This window comes from Zonotrichia leucophrys, chromosome 12 (assembly GCF_028769735.1).
Source record: "Zonotrichia leucophrys gambelii isolate GWCS_2022_RI chromosome 12, RI_Zleu_2.0, whole genome shotgun sequence".
NCBI lineage: Eukaryota > Metazoa > Chordata > Aves > Passeriformes > Passerellidae > Zonotrichia > Zonotrichia leucophrys.
The window spans coordinates 9,776,832-9,797,124 of record NC_088182.1 but is presented as its reverse complement, the minus strand read 5'-3'; the positions used below and the strand labels follow the sequence as shown (position 1 = coordinate 9,797,124).

The following is a 20,293-nucleotide window of genomic DNA, read 5'->3' as shown; positions in this document are numbered from 1 at the left end:
ATCAGTGTTAACCAAAAACCAACCAAACAAAACACCACACCACAAAGACACAGGAGCTTCCAGTGAGGGTAAAAAGTATTTTCTTTTTAATATGCACTTAAGTCACAGTATCTGTTTTGAGATCATTACACCAGGTAACAATTTATTGTATCTCAGAGTATTTTACAAGTGCCCATCTATACCTTGAAGGAGAAGGTAATAACCAAAGGAACCCAAAAGCTGTATTTTCAGAGCAAAAATAAAGCCAGTGACCAACATTCTTTTCATTCATCTGAATCATCAGTAGCACAACACACCATTTTTAAAAATGCAAAAGGCATCACAGTAAGTAAATGAAATCAAAGACATTGCATTTCAAAGTTTTCCTGGCAGTCCTGATCTGATGCCAGTAGTAAAACGCAACCATAATTTAGTAACACCATTTGAAATTATTTTAGAAATTCTAGACCTAGACCATTTTCAGTGTCTTGCATCACGTTGGAAAAAATAAATCTTAAAGGAAAAACAATCATTTAATGTACTTTCTACTGACAGAACAGAACACATTAAATAAAAAGCAGCTACTGATCAGAACATACTGAAATGAAGACAGACCTGGTGTGCCAGTGGAATTTTAGTTGAAAGCTATGTACTTCAAGACATTACTCAAGTCACAACTCAAGGAAAACTTGAGGGTAAAGAACAGCTGTTAAAGTTTTAACTGTGTCCAAAACCAGGTTACACAGTACATACACACTCACTCTTTTTGCAGCATTTATCTGCAAGGCTGAAGCTCTGAGATTTCTCCTTCGGGAATAAATTATTTATTATGATACAGTGCACAGAATATGGTGAAACATTTCCTCACTACTCAGAAGACAGACACAGTGCAGAAGTCCATGTCTGAAAATGAGAAATGGAGACGACAGCCTCCTTGCATCTTCATTAGCTGGATCCTTCCTCCTCTTTGGCAGCAGAGGCCTCCATAGAGGCAGCTTCCAAATCCTTGCTGGACTTCTCATCATTTTCATCCTCTTGAGGGTAAAGATCTGGGTATTTTTGCATGCATTCCTGCATGGCACGGAATTGGTCCACACAGTCTGATCCCTTTATTTCTTCTGAGCTATAGTGGAAACAAGAAAAGGCTGACTTGAACTGCTCCCCACAGGGACCACTAGCCATTCCACCCAGACATGGGCAATTCCAATTGATATCTCCATTGGGCAATATCAATCCTGAACAAACAAGAGAGAAGAAAAGTTAATGCACCTTCCAAACAATGATTTCACTCAGGGCTGCAGGTGTGAACTCAAGCACCCATAATGCCATCTTAGTACTGCAGCTTCAAGGCTGATAAACACCTTTCACCTCCCAGCCAGCCTGTTTCTCCCTCTGATCTGTATAATCCTTTAATGGGCACAAGTGAGATTAGTTCTCTATCCATCTCTGAATTAAGTCCTTCTCCCTGGACTACAGACCACTGAGAATATTCTAAGGGAACTGCAAAACAGATGGAAGTCAAGTCAATCGATTTGCCAGACTGTCAGGGGAACAAGCAAGCATTAAACTCATTCCATATAAATAGTAAGACTTTAAATCCAGTATTAAGACTAGAAATCTTTTAAATCAAATCAAATGGATCCCTTTTTCTTCTTGGTTGAAATAAGCTCTGAAATCATAACTCACAACTTTCCCCCTTCAAATTTCAACTGGAAGACCAGAATTGCAAAAACAAAAACCAGTGTATTTGTAAAGATTAAGTCATGTGCCACAGAACACAAGGAACAGCAAGCCTGAGAGCAAGCCTGCCTGTCTGGCTGCCAGAAACCAAATTGTACTTTAGAACACAACTGAAAGGAGTTAAGTGTCACTTCACACTCTAAACTGGAACAGCTGTAAACCTCTGCTCTGGAACAGTTAAAGTCCTGACAGAAATACTTCACTGGTGGACTGGCAAGGTGAAGGTTTAAGGGCATATGTTGAAGAACTACTTTCCTTAGATTTTAAAAATTCAGTATAACAGACTTGGTCCTGTGGGCTTCTAGAGTCTCTAATGCATTTCTCTAAGGCAATAAATACATCTCCATTTCCTTTCTCTACTAGTATGAACATACACAAGTATGTTCATCTGTGAAGAACAAGACAAGAATTATGCTATGATCCAAGCTGGTTTCTTCTCCACTTGAACAGTTTGCTCTCCTCCTCTTTAGCAGACTTTTCTAACCTCATCTCCATGCTGAGTTTCTGCAGAAGCTGACAGCATGTGCATAAACCTTTCATTTTAAGCACCTTCCCTTTAAAAAGGGGGTATGAAAATACCACTGGCAGACAAAATAGTTGAATTAATTCTGATTCAAACATGAAATTATATTTAACACCTGATACAACCTGACATAACCTAAAATACTGTCAGAGAACTCAAGAAACTTATTTCTTGTCTTTGTCCTGTGGATTAAGAAAGTTCCAGACTCCCATGTGAAATTCCTTGGACACCAGGCTGCAATATCATTAATCTTGACTGGTACAGCAAAAGCATCTCAATCATTTCATTGCTATATTAAAAGAATATTTTATTGTGATTTGCAATTCATCAGAGATGTTCTCTAACTCAGCCAATGCAGCTGAGCAGAAAATTAGAGTCAGTCAAATCTCAGCATTGATCAGACTCTTTTTTCATTACAGAAAGTAACAGTGTCCTTAGCATGACTCAATGAACTGCAGTAATACTGTCATTTTCCATGGACCATACTTTATTTGGCAAGATGGTTTTGCAAAATATCTGTAATATTCACTGTACTGATAATATAACACCTAATCCAATGCATCACAGCATCTTCAGCTGCCTGGAGGAGAAGCAGGACTTCTGAGACAAGAAAATCAGTGGCTGGTGTCAGATTCCTCATTGCCAAGGATGACATAAAGCAGAAAGATGTTAATCATATGATGTAGAAGAAATACAATTTGCTTTGTAAACTAGATTTTGCAGTCCTATATTCCTCCTCACTAATATTAACTAGTCATCTAAGGTCATTTTTTGGGCACTTTAAGAATAAAAACACCACAATTTGGAATGTTCCTGAAGACACTAGAGCAAAAAAATTACTTGTAAAATAATTTTCTTACAACAGATTGGTCCTTTTAGAACCAGACCTGCCTTGTAAACATGCAAATCTTACTGTGAGTTATCCCATAATGAACACATTCTATGGTATCACAAGATCACTGACCTACACCTATTTTATCACAGATATAGCACCAGTTTCAGAAGTTCTGTGCACAGAAACCATGCTTTAGAAAAACAAAACAAAAATACAGATGACTAAAGCAAGCATTTCCTCATTCATAATCACAGCAGAATTCACACATCAATGAGTAAGTCCATCAGCAAGCTTAGAGCACAATTAAATCGGAAACAGATTTCACCCATTGCTCTTCCTGAGTTGCAAGCCTGCAATAGATAGGATTACTATTTTTATTAAAATTGAATTCAAACTTATTTCAAATGCAGCCTGAACCTCACTGATCCAGCGAGTCACAATCTACTTGAACCTGCACTCGTGGAAGAAGAAATAAGCCTGTTTAGATCACTGCAGATCAGGATTTGTGTGAGCAGTTGATTGCTGACATCTCACAACCTAAACTCTCCTGGCTCATGGAAGCTGCTCTTGTCATGGGCAAAGGCAGGCCCACCTGCATCTGTGTCAACACTTGTCTTGGACTCGCTGGGATGAAGTCCCACTGCTGTTCTGAGAAGAGTTTTTTCCCTGTAACATGACAAACACATCCAATAACAAGTTTATCTGCCAGGGATTCACAGTGCAAGATGACAGGAAGCAGGATTGAAAGGGACATCATTAGTCACAGAAACAGTCCTGTACATCTGATCATTCATCAAGTTCTTTCTTACAAGAACGTGGAGTTTGGCTTCATCAGTCCCCTCTAGAAACCACTTTAAAACTGTTTATAAAATCAGATGACAGGAACAAGTCTGGAAAAACTGAAGGGAAAGACCAGCAACAATGTGTGTCTGAGGTCCAATTCTATAAGTACTTCTATCCAACTTTCCCATCACAGCTGTAACACTAATAAAAACCACTCTGCATGCATAAAACTCATCATTGCCTTCTTCATATAAGCTTAATAAAATAAAAAAATGTTCAAACTGAAGGCAGCCAAGATGTCAGTGAAAACCAGGAATCTTTCATGTTTAAATTCCACCATCTGCAACACATAGGACTAGAAAGATGCTTTACAGTAACAGTATTATTTCAAAACCACTGCAAATGAATCCTTAATTTGTTTCCATCAGCCACAGCTGTCAAAAAGCACAGACAGTGAACTGTGATCTTCACTGCAGTATGAAATCCTAACCTGAACTTACTCCAGTTTGTCTGCTTTTCCATTTCTCGTGGCTTTTTTCTTTCAGTGTTTTTAGCTTAAAGTGAGTTATTAACATTTTGCCTACCAAACTCACCCAGCTGATACAACAACAACAAAATATTGACAGAAATAAGAGCAGTACACAACTGGTTTTTATCCTAAGGGAAACAGAACACAAGTTTTCCTGACCAATCTATTGATTCAAGTAGACTGCTCAAAGACTAATGTCTGTTAATGTCTGGGACAAAATAAGCACTACCAAAAATTACCAAATACCAAACTAGATGTTTATCTCAAGTATGAAAAAAGCCCCTACAATAAAACAAAACCTCAAACACAAGTTTCAGATGTATTAGAAAACAATGCAGATTATGGCAGATCTATATAATGCATCTGTTCTTTCCCAGATATGACTGGTCTCTTTGGCAGAGCAGAAAAGATGAAAAAAGCCCTTACAGGTAACTATACAACACTGGAAACCAAGTCTTCTATTCCAAGCAGAAGCTAAATTAGAAAAGCCTGCATGTTACATTGGGCACAGGGCACAGCAAAACTCTTCCCAATTTTCTTTTAAATAAAAGCCATGCAAGCCAGAGCTTCAGCATTTCAACATATTCCAAAGCATTTTACCCATGTCTTACTGCCCATAAGCTCCATCCCTACTGCTACATTCTGTGATATGTCCATTTTCTCTCCTCTGATCTAATGCACTGTAGCCCTGGGTCATTCAAGAGGTGTTTCAGACTTAAAAACACAGCAGTAATTTACCACATGCTAAGAAGAAAACTCAACAAACTAACAAAGAAAATCACACCACAAGAAATGTCCACCCAAACTTACTGACAGTACTTAAACATAGTTTATAGTTTCTCATTTTGAATCCCACAGACACACTGTGACTGTAAGGTGACATAAAAGCTCCTGGCTTTCCCCCTCTCTTCTCTGATCTAGTGCTGAGGAAGAAAGGGACCTGACATTCTGTAAGTGCAGGACTGCTAGGAAACAAACCATTACCCAAATATATGTGACACCAGGACATCAACAGACTTACCAGTGCAAGTGAGAAAAGCTTTTGGATATATAACTGACTACATACAGCAGTAATGAAAGCAGATAAATGCAGTAACATTTCCACACAAACCTATGTACGAAAAAAGTTAATTTTAATGACGTAGGAAGGTGTGGTTCAAATTACAGTACACACCATATCAGCTAACAATGAGACCCTGTGAGCTCCAGCTGCTAAACTGCTTAAATGCTGCCCTCTAAAGGTCTCTGAGACACTTTAGAAAGAATAACCTTCACTTTCTAAGTTTCAAAGAGTCTGAAGAATTGTCTTCAGCTTCAGTTGAGCTGAAACCAATGAAATCCCTTTACACAAAGTGAAGAGACCAAAAGATCTGCAAACAGAGGCAATTAGAAAAAAATAAACCTAAACTCACATTTTCAAGATAATTATTAATCCAGGGCAAAATGTATTAAATCATCATTATTGGAAGTATATTTCATTTAAATTATTTAAAATACATTTTTTTAAAATACATTATTTAAAATACACAACCAAAATATTGTAAGTCTTGGTCTCAGAAGTGTTCTGCTCTCTTAAATCTCTATTTGCAGGTCAGATATACTTTGTACAAGAACTGCAATCTTCATGAAAACTTTTATCTTTTCAAAGCATGATGATTACAGTTGAACACTCAATAATTTTAACTTACCCATCATGTGGCACTTAAAGATATTGATTATATTGCTACCATTATAGTATTAGCCAGATATTGATTTATATTAAATCAGATATTCAGAGATTGCCATATTAGGCAATTTCACATCAATGACAATAATATGTAACTCACTCCAGCTTCTCTGAAAATTGCCTGCTGTTACCTAAAATAGAGGAAAAATGATCATAATTTTCACTTGATTAGGCTCAAACTTTATTAATAAAAGGAAAAGGTATCCCTCCATATCTCTGACCACTAATCAAAACTAAAAGCCATCAACTGATTATCTGAACAGGCCACTAAGAAAAATCATTACAAGTGTAGAAAAATAAATACTGAAAGAAAATGTGTCATTAGTGATGTCCTAACCTGGCAGATAAAACTGCCAAGGGTTTGGGTATTTACTGCATAACCAGCTGCCCTCAGTCTTTAAATATGCTTAAATTTTTTCTAATTCATGCAGGGCTTGTTTTGTGTTGGACTTCTGTATGATGTAACACCCCTTACTTCTGTTCTGCTCACTACTGACCTTGCTCTTCATAAGGGTCATCTGGGTCATCTGCAACCAGCTCAGCACTGCTCGGTGTCTCATGGTCCTCCTTGGTTGCAAATATGATTCTGTCCTTTCCTACCATGGAGGAGACAAGAAGCAAAAGCTCAGAGAAATCTCAGACAGAAAAGAGTCATTTACAAAACTGCTGTACACCACAAGGTAATGAGACTTTCTATGTGTTTCAATAATATTGAGAAGGAACTGCTGTATTTAATCACCTTCAATGAGAACAGTTACTAGTTCAGAGGAACACATACACACTGAAATTCTGTTATTCTAAAGCTCCAATTTTCATAGCAATGTCCTGTAATAAACAGTACAGTTCACTAAACTGCTAAGTTAAAAAGCTGTTTCAAAACAAATTCAAATTATTCCAACACGAGGACTAACACAGGTGACGGGCTTAGAATTAAAAAAAAAAGTGAAAGAGAAACTATAATAAATAGAAGCAAAGTGTGCCACAGGAACTTATTAATAACAGAGGTTTTTGCTAAAGACTAGTGTAGTATTTTGCACTAATTATAATTATCTGAATTAAAAACTGGGGACAGCCATCACCATATAGAACTAACTACACTGAAAGGTGCTGTGAACATTACAAGGGATGGAAATCCAATGGAGCAAATTTCCTGCTCTTGATTTAAGTAAAACACTCCATAGCAAGGTCGGGGAGGTTTGGCTGGAAACTTCAGTAGTTTTAGTTTTCTAACAACCCTGCAAAGCTGTAACACACACTCTGAATGTGGAAAAAATTGTAAATTCCCCAAGAATTCTCCAAATTAATAAAGGCCACTACTGTAACTTGGCATATGAGAAATTAGAATCTCCTGGCCCCTCAGTGTGACCTCAGCCAGCAGATGATCAGTAACCTAACCTTGCTGAGTAACCATGCATTTAAACACGTCTGAAAAACAGATAAATCTGACACCTTTTAAAAAACAGAAACAGTTTTCTGACAACTCTGCACTGTACTCCAGCAAACTTTACAACGTGGAATGTTCGGTCATTTATTATATGAAGGGAGCTAGAAACACATGAACTCTAACCCCGTCACTGCAATTTTGTAGGGTTGCATAAAGCAACTTACAGATCTTGCAAAATTAAACAAAGCACAACATAAAGCGTAAAAGAGGTCCATACATTATGAGCACCTCAATACAGCTCATAGTATGTGGCCAAGTTTGTAACATAAAAATGGCATTTAGAACTATTGGCGCTTTTTTTCCAGTCTGAAACGTTACATTCAGCCACTTTACATGACTTAAGACAGCAAGAATCTTTATATATATATATGTAGATATAGACATTTATTTTACCTACGCATCTCCCACTTTAAGAGGTGGTCAAGCCTCATAAATACCACCACCTGTACAACATGATACAGATACAGAAAAGCTCGCAGTCTACCGCCCTGTCCATCGACCTTCAAAAGGCAAAGCCCCACACCTCTGGCCACTCAGCCAGGCTGGGATAAATGTATCCCCTGCGGGCAGCAGGCGCTCCTGCCCTGCCCGCCCGCCTCAGCCACACACGGTTCCGGCGGGCACCTCCGGGCCCGCCGCGGGGCCTCGCCGTCCCCACACGCCCGGGACCGCGCTGCCGCCTCATGGCCCCGCCGCCCTTCCCGCCCTCCGTGAGGAGAAAGGTCGCGGCGGGAGGAGAGGCAGCGCTGCCGCCGCCACACACGGACCGCGGGCGGCTGCCGCGCCTCCTCTCTGCTCCGGCTGCGCTTTCCCCTCAGGGAAACGGGCGGTCACCCTGCGGCGCACCCACCCTCGGCCGCCTCACAGCGAGCCCGCCCGGCAGGGTGACATTGTGAGGACACTCGGGCGCACCTTCCTGCCTGCAGTAGGACATGGCGGAGCCGGCTGGTGCCTTCCTCCGCAGCGCGCCGCACACGGGCCCCGCCGCTCCGCTCCTGCCGTCCCGCCAGCACCGCTCGGGCAGCGCCGCGCCGCCGCTCCACGCCGCGACCTCCCGCCTCCGGAAGCGCCTTCCCGGCCCTGAGGCGGCCGCTGACGCACCTCCTGCCGGCCGCGGGGCTCCGCCAGGCCCGGCCCCGCCGCACTACAGCTCCCGCCTGCCCCGCGCTCGGCCGCAGGGCGGAGAGACAGGGAGGCGGGAAGGGAAGGAGGAAGGAAGGGTTTCCCCGCCGCGGCGGGAACTACGCGTCCCGGCGTGCGCCGCTGCGGGCGGGGAGCGGCTCGGGGGCGGGGGAGCCCTGAGGCGGATGAGGGCGAGGCTGGCGGTGCGCGGCTCTGGCGGTCTCCGAGTTGTGGTTCCCGGGGGAGTGAGAGGCTCAGGATGTCGAGGAATGTAAGTGCTGCTCCCTCCGGCCTCGCCGCTGCTCCGTGCGGCGTCCGCCCGGCTTGGCCCGCTCGCCCCCGATGTACCCGGGCTGCGGCCAGGGCCCTGTGGCGGTCGCAGCCCGCCAGGCATCTCCAAATGATCTAGATGAGAGGGACGGTGTGTGCTAATGGCTTTAGTAATAATGCGGTGGGTGAAGGTGTGGGTGTTCATGTCTTTTAAATGGTCTTAGTGCCTACTGACTTTGGGCAGCAGGTTGGTTGCCGAGCTGAGACAGCTTGGCTCCTGACTCAGAAAGTGGCTCTGCACAAGCCTGAACTTCCGAACTTTGGGGTAGAACAGTAGGTTCAAGGTGGGTGGATATGTGGGAGGAGGTTCGGGAAAGCTCTGTCTACCTTCTGAGTAGCCAGTGGGGAAAGGAAAAGGGCAATATGCGGCTGGGAGTTCAGGATGGAAGGAGGCTGTGCCCTCCGAAACCTCGAGAGAGAAAACCCCGGGTGGACTCTCCCTCTATTCGAATAAAATTGCAGGACTTCTCTGTCTCCTCTATGCACATTGGCTTTTCGTAGCGTGATTTTCCGTGCACAGAGAAGTGCCATGGCCTGCCTTGGCTGCGTGCGTGTGCCGAAGTTGGATTTGGTAACTCCCCACAAGTTGTGTATGCACAGATAAACCCCTGGGCTCTCATGTTAGCCCTTGTTTTGAGTTATTGTTACCCTGGATATAATTATTTTAGACTGAGCAGGCACTTTTTTTACTGGTGAGGTGAATCATAATTTGTTATTTATAGCAGTGTTTTAGCTGGTCAGGAATTCAGGGCTATTACTCATTTTGCCATGGCCTGAATGCAGGGCGTGGACTCCGAATACAGAACCGGGAGGCAGACCGAAGAAAGCTTGAACATGTAGAACCACTATAATAGAAATGAGTTGGTTTTCAGGTTTTTTTCTGTCAGGCTGGAGTTTTATTTATTGAATGTGTTTCTGGTTTCAAAAGTGTGGTAAGGCATTTAATAAGTGTGGGAAAGTTTTGGTCCAAGGCAAGGGGTTCTGCACTGTAGGGCAGCAGTGCTAACCAAGCTAGAAAACTTGTTTTGAAACTGAATGCTTTCCCCTTTTACACCAATATTGCACTTTTGGTTTATTTTCAACAGTTCTCTGACCCAGGCAGCAGCAGAAAAGAGCATGTTAAAGTCACAAGTGAGCCCAAACCAGGGTTCCTGGAGCGGCTCAGTGAGACCTCTGGAGGCATGTTGATTGGACTTGTGACGTTTCTTCTGGCTTTCTATGTTCTTTTTACCAATGAAGTAAGTGCAATACAGTGTTTGTGCACAGCATTATTTCTTGACCCATGAGAAGAGGAGGTTTGGTCTGGGGACCTGGTGCTTGTGCTCGGGATGTAACAGAAAAGTGAAATCACAGGCCACAGGTAGTATTTCTCTGGAACGAGGCAGAGACAGTAGCAGTGTGTGATGAGAGATAAGCTCCAAAGCTTGTAAACTGATGATGAAACAGCCTGTGCTAAGAGGGTTGCATGAGCCAGCCCTCTTTTTTTCTTGAGATAACAAAAGGTCCTCATTTCTAGTGGTGTTACAATTACTTTAAAGAAATTCATACCCCATGTTGCAAAATTGGAATAGTTATTTATTTGTTTTTTCTCAGTATTATTTCTTGGCTTTAGATACAATTAAAAAAAAATAAGCCAGGAATCTTAAGACCCTACCATTGAAAGCATACTTGTTTTGGCAGTTTTGGAGTGGAGAGCAGAATTCTGTGGATTTTCACTTAGAGACTTCTTTTCATACCTCTACAAGAGGAAAAATAACAGCTCCAAATATTGATGACTTTGCAGAAAAAAAACATATCAGGATATGATGGTGAGGCAGGGAAAACTTCTCCCAAGGAGCCAATATAGGTGTGTGGAAAATTAACTGTAATTTGTATCATTTTTGCACTTATTCAGGAATGATGAACAAGGCAAGAGGTGCAGAGCAGTAAGTTTGGATCCATGTAGGAGGAATTTGGGTCTGTTTGAGAAGCTTAGTTGATGTTAGTGGTCCTGCTGCCTGACTGAGAAGTACTGCCCCAAACTGGCTCAGACAGAGAATGGAGAAATGAGTGTGTTTCCAAAATATGCCTTGGGCTGAATATACAAGCATTTCTTGTGGTCATCAGTTCACTTGTCTGCTAACCTTGTTCACAAAATGCTGCTGTGATGTTGATTCTCCACAAGCTGATTTCTGTTTTCTTTGTTGCAGGGACGAGCTTTAAGGACAGCCAGGTCTCTTGATGAGGGGCTTTCTCTTGTGGTCCCTCTTGACAGCATCCACAGCATCTCTCAGCAGAATGAGGGGAGACTGGTGCACTTGGCTGGTGCTCTGAGTACATCTAAGGTAAATAAAATAGAATCTTGAAGATATGAATATTTCATGCTTGGAGGGAAGGAAAAGTCTTTGACAATTAAAGTTTTGTTTGATATCCAGGGAAAAAAATATGGTTTTTCTCCTCCTCTATGCATTGGCAGTACCACTCAAGCTCTGGTTCTTGGCCTGGAATCAGGGAGATGCTGAATGGCCTTGCACTCCCTTCTTCAAGCCAATGCCAGCTGTAGCTGTGTTTACCCTCAAGCTGCCTTTTGTGGATAATTTCAATTGCCATTTGTGTAGGGAACCTGTTGTGTGTTGTGATATTGTTAAGTCTTCAGGCTCTTGCAGCACAGGAGCTCTGCAAGTTTTTACTTTTCAGTACAGATAACATTTTCCATGGTCCACCGTGGACATTGCTGAAGGTAACAGAGCACCTTCCAGCAAAACAGAATCTCCTGGTTTAAACACTGAGAACTGTAAACCCATAGTCAGCAGTTCTAGTTTCATTCTTCACTATGACAATAACTTTTGATTATGATTCTTCAGGTCAAATTTGCCAGAGACATTCCTTTTTGTCTTTCATAACATTTATCCTGTGTTCACCTGTGTGTGAGACAGTGCTATCTGTGAGATATGTAAATAGTAACAGTGAGATATGTAAATATTAACAGTGAGATGTGTAAATAGGTTCAGTAGTAAAAGTACAGTGTTTGAGGTTGTGAGGTACAGCGTTTAGACTGATTTGTGTTTTCTTTGATTTTTGCACAGCCTTTGTTTGACCCCAGCTATGGGCTCTCCATCCAAGCTGTCAAACTTAAGCGTAACGTGGAAATGTACCAGTGGGTTGAATATGAAGACTCAAAGTAAGTGAAAGTAATCTTTAAAAGTAGTTTGAGGCTGTTGTGTTACCAGGATCCTATCACAATTTTTTTCCTTTCCTTATACCAAAGGGGAAAAAAGAAACCAAATAAAAATCCCTCTTCATAGCCAGAGAATTCTAGAACTCTTGGATTTTTTTTCCTTTAGAGAATCACTTTAATTTCCTTGAGAGATGTTAACTGCTCTGCTAATAGTTGCAACCCAAATAGGGAAAACATTTCTGCTATTGCTAGTAATTCCACTAATGGTAGAATGTATGATGTAGGTGTGACTGCACAGAATTTATGTTCCAAATGTCTTTCATACCATATGAAAAAAAGATCAGAGGTAGTGAAGGTGTGAAAAATAATTTCTCAGTTTTAGCATGCTTATGGTGCAGCATCTGTTAGAGACTTAATTTGGGCCAGCTTGTCTCACTGTACTTAATTCTGTTTGTTCCTCATCAATCTGGTTGGCACCTCCTTGTTCAAAATGTGGGAATAAAAAGGTTGTGGCTGTTGAGCATTCGTGTTCAGTTTTCTCCTGGTACAGAAAAATCTCTCTTCAGAACAGGTAGTTCAGAGAAGAGTTAGATGATGTACAAGTCTGTATTGCCAGAGATCTGTCTGTGCATTTCATTGGTGAAGTGTGTTCTGCCCTGAGCAGGGGTGTGTGTGCACTGGTTTGGTTCTCATCCCAGCCCTTTTTCTCTGCAGGGAATATGAGGAGGATGGTGAGATTAAGAAAGAGACAAAGTATTCATACAGTAAGTTGATCAACAGGAAGTCCCTTTTATGCATGTAACTTTGAGCTTTTGTGTGTGTATTTTGATTTTTATTTCCTGAGGTAACTGAGGTGAAAGGAGATGTGTTGTCAGCAGGCAAGGGCTACAAAAAATCTGAGTCTTGCTTTGAAACCCCTAAAAGTTCAGAGGAACATCCAGGGATAGGATGCTTCAGAAATAGGGCCCATAAGGTCCTCAATGACCAGAGATGGGAGTATGTTCAAGGCTACACCTGAGATTACACTTCAGGCATGGAGTAATTTGGAATATGTCAGCTGTGAGCAGAGGAGAATAGACAGGGAAAAGCAGGTTAGCCCAGCCTGTAAGGGAGCCTATTGAGAACCTGTTTAGATGTTGATACCAGCCAGTGAAAACCACCAGCACCTTCTGATGTGCCCTGTGGCTTTTGCCAAGTGCTTTTTTGGCAGGAGCAGAACTGAGTGCGTTGTTCTGATCTACCCAGTGGCAGAAAAGTGCTCTGAGTCATTGTGTGTTTGGAGATTGGTCTCTGTGCTTCATTTATCTCTGATCTAAGCACAGGGATGTGTAGCGTGGGCGTGCAGCAGTTTCTGGGTGTGATCATATAAAACTGCTCAGCTGAGTGAAGCCTGGGGACCCTGTGCCATGGAGGTACATGAGGGCCAAAGCTGGTGGTTGTGAGCCATGGAAAACAGGCTCACAGTGATAGGGAACAAAAATAAATGCCGTCTAAAAAATCAGCTGTCCTCTCGAGACTGAAGGATTCTGTCCCATAAATGTCTATGTATGCCAGCCATGGACCCACACAGCTGCTTGATTACTCTCCCCTCAGCAGGACTGGGCAAGAAATTGCAGGAGTGAAGGATGAGTTGAAAGAAATATAGGGAGATGGCTTTCCAATTACCATTGGGGCAAAACAGACTCTCCTTGGGGAAAGTTTGTTGTCAATAAAAATAAATATTTAATTACTGACTTGTGTATTGGCAAAACACATTTGGACTCAACCTTTCCTGGGCTCAAGTTCACTCCAGACTCCTCTCCCTTTGCCTCCTGCTCCTTGTTATTACAAAACCAGCTTATTCCCAAAGAGCGGAGCCAGGAATCAAAGCCTGATCATGGAACACGCAAAAAAAAATCTGAGCAAAGTTGAGTTGCAATTTTATCCCAAAAATACCTTTTTTCACCCTAAATCTTGCCATTCCCTGTTAATATGCTAGGAGGAGGGATATATGTATCAGTGTAGACTATGACAGACATTGATGTCAACAGTATTACTAGAAGTGTAACCTAGAACTAAATGATTGAGAGGTGTCTTCAGTAACTGAGATCTGAGTGTCCTTTACTCAACCTCCTTGTCATTTTGTTTAGATACAGAGTGGAAATCAGAAGTTGTGAACAGCAGAAACTTTGATCGAGAAATTGGACACAAAAACCCGAGGTGAGGCACCATCTGGCACAGTCCCTCTGAACTCTGTCACTGGATCTGAGCAAATATGAAAGCTAAATGTCTGATTTCATATCAGAGTGCAGTAGATGGAAACTGCTGCTCTTTTGGTAGTTGGGAGAATGAAGGCATAAAGAAATTAGAGCAGCTCCAAGAGTGATGCCTTAACTTGTTTTTATGGCTCCAGCAGTATGCAGTCTAGACAGTCTCTTGATGGATTTGTTTTCACATCATGACAGTCATTTAGCTCTTTGAGTTTCTCCTGATATTTACCACAGTACCTTTTCTGTTCTATATATTACATACTGCAAATCAAGAGTTTGATCATAATTCTGGGACTAATCAGGGACTCTCTCTGTTCCTCAGTGCCATGGCTGTGGAGTCTTTCACTGCTGTTTCTCCCAACGTCCAGGTTGGCAGCTTTGTTCTTTCCAAGGGTAAGGGTTGTTTTGTACTGGCTTTGTGTCTGCTGTTGCATCAGCAGTGGACTTTGGGTCTTTCCACAATAGCTGTTGTGTCAAGTGATAATCAGGAAGCCAGCCAGCAAATTGGCCATTCCAGGTTAGACACTGGCCCTCAGCTTGGTGCTTTGTTCTGCTTAGGTCTCGTGGATAGAATTGATGATTTCAAGCAGCTGAGCTTGTCACACCTGGAGGATCCCCATGCTGATGTTACCCGAAGAGAAAATTATTTCTATCACAGTGACAACCCCAGGCGTCCAGAAGTAAGATGGGAAAGATAAACTAAAGCAGTGATTACCTGTGTGTGAAAAAGAAATTGGGGCATGTCTTATTTCTGTTGAAATGGATAGAAAATGGAGTGCAGACCATCACATAGGATGACTCCCTTAGTGCAGCCCTAGGGAACGAGTGCTTCTCTTGCAGAAAGCTTCCAGTTCACTTCTTTATACTCTGTGTTCACGAGTCTGCTGTGCTTTTAGGGATGGTGCTGGGAGGTGGGTTCCACCTCTGCCTTGCTGTATTGAGGAGTACAAACAGCTTGTTGTCTCATTGTGCTGCCTGCCCTGTTTTGCCAAAAGATGGAATCATGAGGGATGAACAAAGCATATCATGTGCTCCTGCAGCTTAATCAGAGGGGATATTACAAAACAACATTTCAGCTCTCATGTTTCAGTGGCCAGCTAGCCCTGAAAAAAGGACAGCTTGGAAATCATTCTGGCTATCTCTTGCTTGACATAAATGTTCAGAAAAAGTGTTGATAAATAAAGGCTGTTCCTGTGCTGAGTTTCTTTCCTGTGATTCCCCTTTGTAATATAATCTTTCTTGACTTCCAATCTTCTCTTGTTTGTAGGTGGGAGACCTTCGTGTCTCTTTCTTCTATGCAGGTCTGAGTGAAGATGATCCCCATTTGGGCTCTGCTGACAGGGTGAGTCTTAAGCTGTTTCTGTATTTTTCAATTCTCTTCCCACCTCAGAAACCAGTAAATATTTTTCCCTCTCTGCCAAGGTGACTGTGATTGCTCGGCAGCGAGGTGATCAGCTGGTTCCATATCATACCAAGTCTGGAGATGTTCTGGAGATTCTGTACCCTGGGGACCTCTCTGTGGAGGTGAGATATGCTCTTCTAGTGAGGGGTGAAAACTTGAGGTGGAAGTGCAGAAGCAGCAGAAGATGAAGCTCTTGGTCTCCTTCAGACCTGCTCCAGAGGAGGAGTTACTCATATAAACATTGGCTTTTCTCTCTCTTTCTTGGACAACAGGTTGTAGCCTGTGTTTGCTTCCAGGTTTCTGCACATTCTGGCTGTTTTCTTGAAAGATTGTTTCTATGCCCTCTCATTTTGTTTTTATTTGCTCCTTGATTGTTTCCCACTTACACATGCAAGCACATGCTTTTGAACAGGTCACATGTAAAAATAGTAAAAATCAGGGTTTAGTTAAATAAACCATTAGAGTTATTCTCTCTTCAGCTCCTAATAACAGGAGTTTAGGCTTGTTTGAAATGTTTATTACTATTCTGGCTGAGAAAGAACCTTCAGGCAGAGCATTATGCTTCAATAAATCCTGCATGCTCCAGCAATTTGGTGATTCATTTACTTCTTTTAGTAGGTTTGTTTCCGTTAATGATTGTTCCATGCCCTGCTGCAAAGAAAGCAGATGTCAGGAGTTTACAGGTGCTCGCTCCCAAAAGCAGTTAGAAAGCCTTTGTTCTGACTTGAAAGAGTAGCAGCAGAATCAACCCTCTGCTCTAAGCTCCAAATCTTCATTAAACAGAATTCTGTTTCATTGAAAATGAACTGGTTACAAATAAATAATACATTGAGTACTTGTATGTGCAAATAGTCAGTCAGTCTTACACATCTCTTACCATTTAGTGCTTTCTAATGTCCCAGCCATCTTCATGTGAACATTTTGTTGAGCCAGAGGGTCCCACAGCCCATCTTGGAAAGAATCTTAATCAGAATTTGTGCAAAGAGATGCTTTACTTTGCCTGATGAAATGCACACATACCTTTTAGGTTTCTTTCCCTGTATCCAGCTTGCTCTCTTTCCCTCAGCCATCAGTGGATATTGTTGCCTCTTCTCTCTTCCTTCAGAGTGAAGTCAGACTCTTCCTTCCTTATGACAGTTACATATTAGTGTCTTATTTTCCACAGGAAGGAAATTGTGTCCAATTGCAGCAAAACCTGGGTGCTTTCTGCCTGTGTTGAATGGTGCTTTTTAGGTTGTTTTAGTTATGAGAAGTGCCAAGTTTCCCCCATGCTGCACTGTTCAGTCTATTGCAGTGTACTGCCATACTGCACAGACCTTGCAGAATGAGCTGCAATGTATTTTCTGTAAGAGAAATTGTACTCCTAAAATGCTCTTGGCTCTGCTTGGCTCATAATGTACTGGAATTAAGAGGATCTTGAAAAAGAACAAGAAACAGGCTGCATGTGGTGGTGTTTGCTTTCAGGAGGTGTTTCAGAAGGAGCAGGAGGGTAACACCATGAAGACCTGGGCCCTCCGTGCAGCTGGCTGGCTCTCAATGTTTGTGGGCATCAGCCTGATGACCAGGATCTTTTACACATTAGGTAAGTTTTTCACAGACTGGTAAAATGATCTAGGAACAAGATTGTAACCTCTAGGGAGTTAATTCATTTGGAGATCAGGAGAAATCTGTTTTGAACTCAGATTTTATTTGATCTGAAAAGTCACTGCAGGTAAACAGGACCACAAAATCAAGTGGTTGCTTTGTGAACATTACCAAAACCCCACACAAATAACTTTTACCAGTCTCAGAAGATCCCAGCCCAGTACTTACCAAAATAAAAAGCTGAGGCATGTGTTGGGCTGATTCTTTCAAATCTAACTCAAGGTGCTGCAGTACAAATACTTTCTGCACCCACACACAACTGGTCCCCCCAACAAGTCCTAATCAGCAGTTGTATTGAAATATGTTTTTGTGTCTGGTTATTCTACACTATTGTAAACAAACAGCAAAAAAAGTTTTTGTTTATTCTTTTAATATAGAAAATGCTGGAGTAAAACCAGAAAAACAGGACAATGCCTCAAACTTGCATAAACTTCAGACATCAAAGATATCATTCACTTTGTAGATGTGAACTTTTTTTTTTTTCTGATTTATTTATCCATATACATGCTGCTCCAAGATTTATTATTGCCAGAAAGGAATTCTTGTGCTAGCAGCTTGTACCAGTTGCCCTAGACTTGCTCTATAGCTGCAGGGTTGTCTGTCTCCTCTGCCTCTCAAGCCTTGGACAAATCTTCAGACTTCATTTTGGATTACTTCCTGTGTGAAGAGATGAGGATAGCATTGCCTTATATGTTTAGCTGTCGCTTAATGATCAAGTGTCTTGATGATGCTCTGCTGAAGTGCCTAATCCAGTGCTCTGGATAAATAATTTGAGTGTGTCTTGTGATTGCAGCTGTTAGGGTGCACATCCTAGGCAGGAATCAGACTTCTTTTTAAACTCATCTTGCCAACTGCTGCATGCCATGTTTCATTCTCCCTGCAGTGGACTGGTTTCCCGTGGTGAGGGAGCTGGTGAGCGTTGGCCTGAAGGTGTTTGCGGTGTGTGTGGCCAGCTCGCTGTCCCTGCTGACCATCGCCGTGGGCTGGCTCTTCTACCGCCCGCTCTGGGCCCTGCTCCTGATGCTGCTCTCTGCTGTCCCCATCCTGGTGGCCAGGACCCGTGTTCTGCCCAAGAAGCAGCAGTGACAAGGAGGTGCTCTGGTCTTGAGCTGAGTCCTGGTTAGAACCTTCCCAAGTGCATTTCTGCCCGGTTCCTGCAGCAAGCTTACAGCAAATCACAGCTCAGCAGCGAGCACTGAAAGCTGGGGAGGGGGCTTGGGTGGGATTGTTGGTACATGTTATCCACAGGACTATAGAATGCTGTTTGTGGGAAGTCAGTGACACCAGCTTTGGGGAAAAAAGCATTTTAGGTGTGGGTATTGATGGTGAGTTAGTGAACAAGCAGATTTATACCTCTTACTGCTTAGTAATTCCCCCTGATTTGGGAACTGGCAAGTCCTTGCTGGGTGGGGCACCTTGTGTGTTTGGGAGAAAGTGCCAGCTGCATCCCATGGACCCTGGTTAGATGTCCTTGGGAAATGCATGTGCCTGCCTGCCTCTGACAAACCCTCCCTCTGCTGCCTTTCCTGGTTTGCACAGTCAGGAACACTCCTTTGGCTGGTGTGTTTGGCAGTGCACGTGTTCAAAGGGAAAACATAGCTTAGGTGAATTCCACAGAATACTCATGTAAACCTTCTGCTTTTGGACTGAGGATTTTCAAAGTCATTGATGCAATGAGTGGCCAGGTTAGCAGTGCTCTGAGTTGGGCAGATTTATCAGGACACATTGATTTCCCCCATGTTTTAAGTGTCTGAACTTGGTTTTGGTTAAGCATCCAAAATGATAGCCTGGACTGTATCTGAACAGTTTCAAAAGTTTCACTTCAAATTGCACTTAAAGGGGTACTCACAGGTCATTCACGTGTAAATAAAAAACCTACTGCCTTGGAACAACATTGACTTTTATAACTGAATGTGTAGTCTAAAATAGTTGGGGTTTTTTTTTGCTGTGTATACTGTTCCTTTCTTTAATTTCACTTAGTAAGGACAATGAACATACTCTGTGAAATTAAGTAATGGAAACATTTTTGCCTTACTAGTTTTCATAGATTTTAGTAGCCTAAATTGGTAGTTTTGTATCTTGTTAGAGGAATGCCTTGTAGTGTTGTGATGGCTCATGTTTATCTGCTGTAACCAGTACTTGAGGTTAGAGACACCCTTAAGTCTCTCCAGCAAGCTAGAGCCTGGCTTCCAGATGGAGCCCCCTACACTACTGTTTTGGGGTTTTTGTAAGTATACACAGTTCAGTACAAAAATAATATTTTCTATTATGAAATCTATTTATGACCATCAGAGGCGTGTTCTCTGTACCAAAGGAATTTGACTTGAACATACACAGAAGTAAACGTTTGCTAGAAATGATATTGAAATAGAAATCTGAGTTAGAAATCATAAATGTTTTGAGAATTTGTAATGACTTTTTTAGTGCTAATTACTTTCACTCTTTTGGTATTTGAATAGCCAGTTTGGTCTCACAGCTCTGTCCTGGTAAAACGAGCAGGGAGTGAAAGGGCAGGAACAGGAGCTGGCCTGGTGCGTGCCTGCTGTGTGGCAGTGGTGCTGCACAGCCTTCCTGCTCTCACAACACCTGCTCATGCTCCAGCAGTCAGGAACTCTGCTCCACAGGGGAGAGAAACTGTTCTTGAACTGCTGCTGTTTTGCCCATGATGCAGAATACTAACCAGCATTACTTATTGGAAATGAAGTGACAATTTTCTACTGAAGTGCTGAGCATTTGTATATTTAATAAAATACTGTTTTCCAAAGGTTGGGCTGTAGGCTTTTTTACTAAATTCAAGTATTGCATGTTTTATATCCAGGAATAATGTAAT

General features: G+C 42.2%; 2 protein-coding genes across 2 annotated transcripts; one reads left to right on the top strand and one right to left on the bottom strand.

Moving 5' to 3' along the window:
- Positions 1-789: 789 nt before the first annotated feature.
- On the bottom strand, positions 790-8,633 carry CHCHD4 (coiled-coil-helix-coiled-coil-helix domain containing 4). Its single transcript, XM_064723830.1, has 3 exons — positions 8,472-8,633; positions 6,613-6,711; positions 790-1,214 (listed from the first exon to the last, which is right to left on the bottom strand). The coding sequence occupies exons 1-3, from the start codon at positions 8,491-8,493 to the stop codon at positions 925-927; spliced, it is 411 nt and encodes a 136-aa protein (XP_064579900.1). The 5' UTR covers positions 8,494-8,633; the 3' UTR covers positions 790-924.
- A 44-nt stretch (positions 8,634-8,677) lies between these two features.
- TMEM43 (transmembrane protein 43) lies at positions 8,678-20,224 on the top strand. Its single transcript, XM_064723829.1, has 12 exons — positions 8,678-8,952; positions 10,097-10,249; positions 11,201-11,335; positions 12,077-12,171; positions 12,883-12,932; positions 14,298-14,367; positions 14,740-14,810; positions 14,976-15,097; positions 15,685-15,759; positions 15,840-15,941; positions 17,284-17,401; positions 18,347-20,224. The coding sequence occupies exons 1-12, from the start codon at positions 8,941-8,943 to the stop codon at positions 18,547-18,549; spliced, it is 1,206 nt and encodes a 401-aa protein (XP_064579899.1). The 5' UTR covers positions 8,678-8,940; the 3' UTR covers positions 18,550-20,224.
- Positions 20,225-20,293: the final 69 nt, after the last annotated feature.

Excerpts from the sequence above, each read along its gene's own strand:
- CHCHD4 (XM_064723830.1), bottom strand. The coding sequence starts at position 8,493 with ATGTCCTACTGCAGGCAGGAAG. Across the intron at positions 6,712-8,471 it reads GTCCTACTGCAGGCAGGAAG|GAAAGGACAGAATCATATTT; the intron begins GTGCGCCCGAGT and ends CCTCCATGGTAG. Across the intron at positions 1,215-6,612 it reads TGACCCTTATGAAGAGCAAG|GATTGATATTGCCCAATGGA; the intron begins GTCAGTAGTGAG and ends TTGTTTGTTCAG.
- TMEM43 (XM_064723829.1), top strand. Across the intron at positions 14,368-14,739 it reads ATTGGACACAAAAACCCGAG|TGCCATGGCTGTGGAGTCTT; the intron begins GTGAGGCACCAT and ends TCTGTTCCTCAG. Across the intron at positions 17,402-18,346 it reads CAGGATCTTTTACACATTAG|TGGACTGGTTTCCCGTGGTG; the intron begins GTAAGTTTTTCA and ends TTCTCCCTGCAG.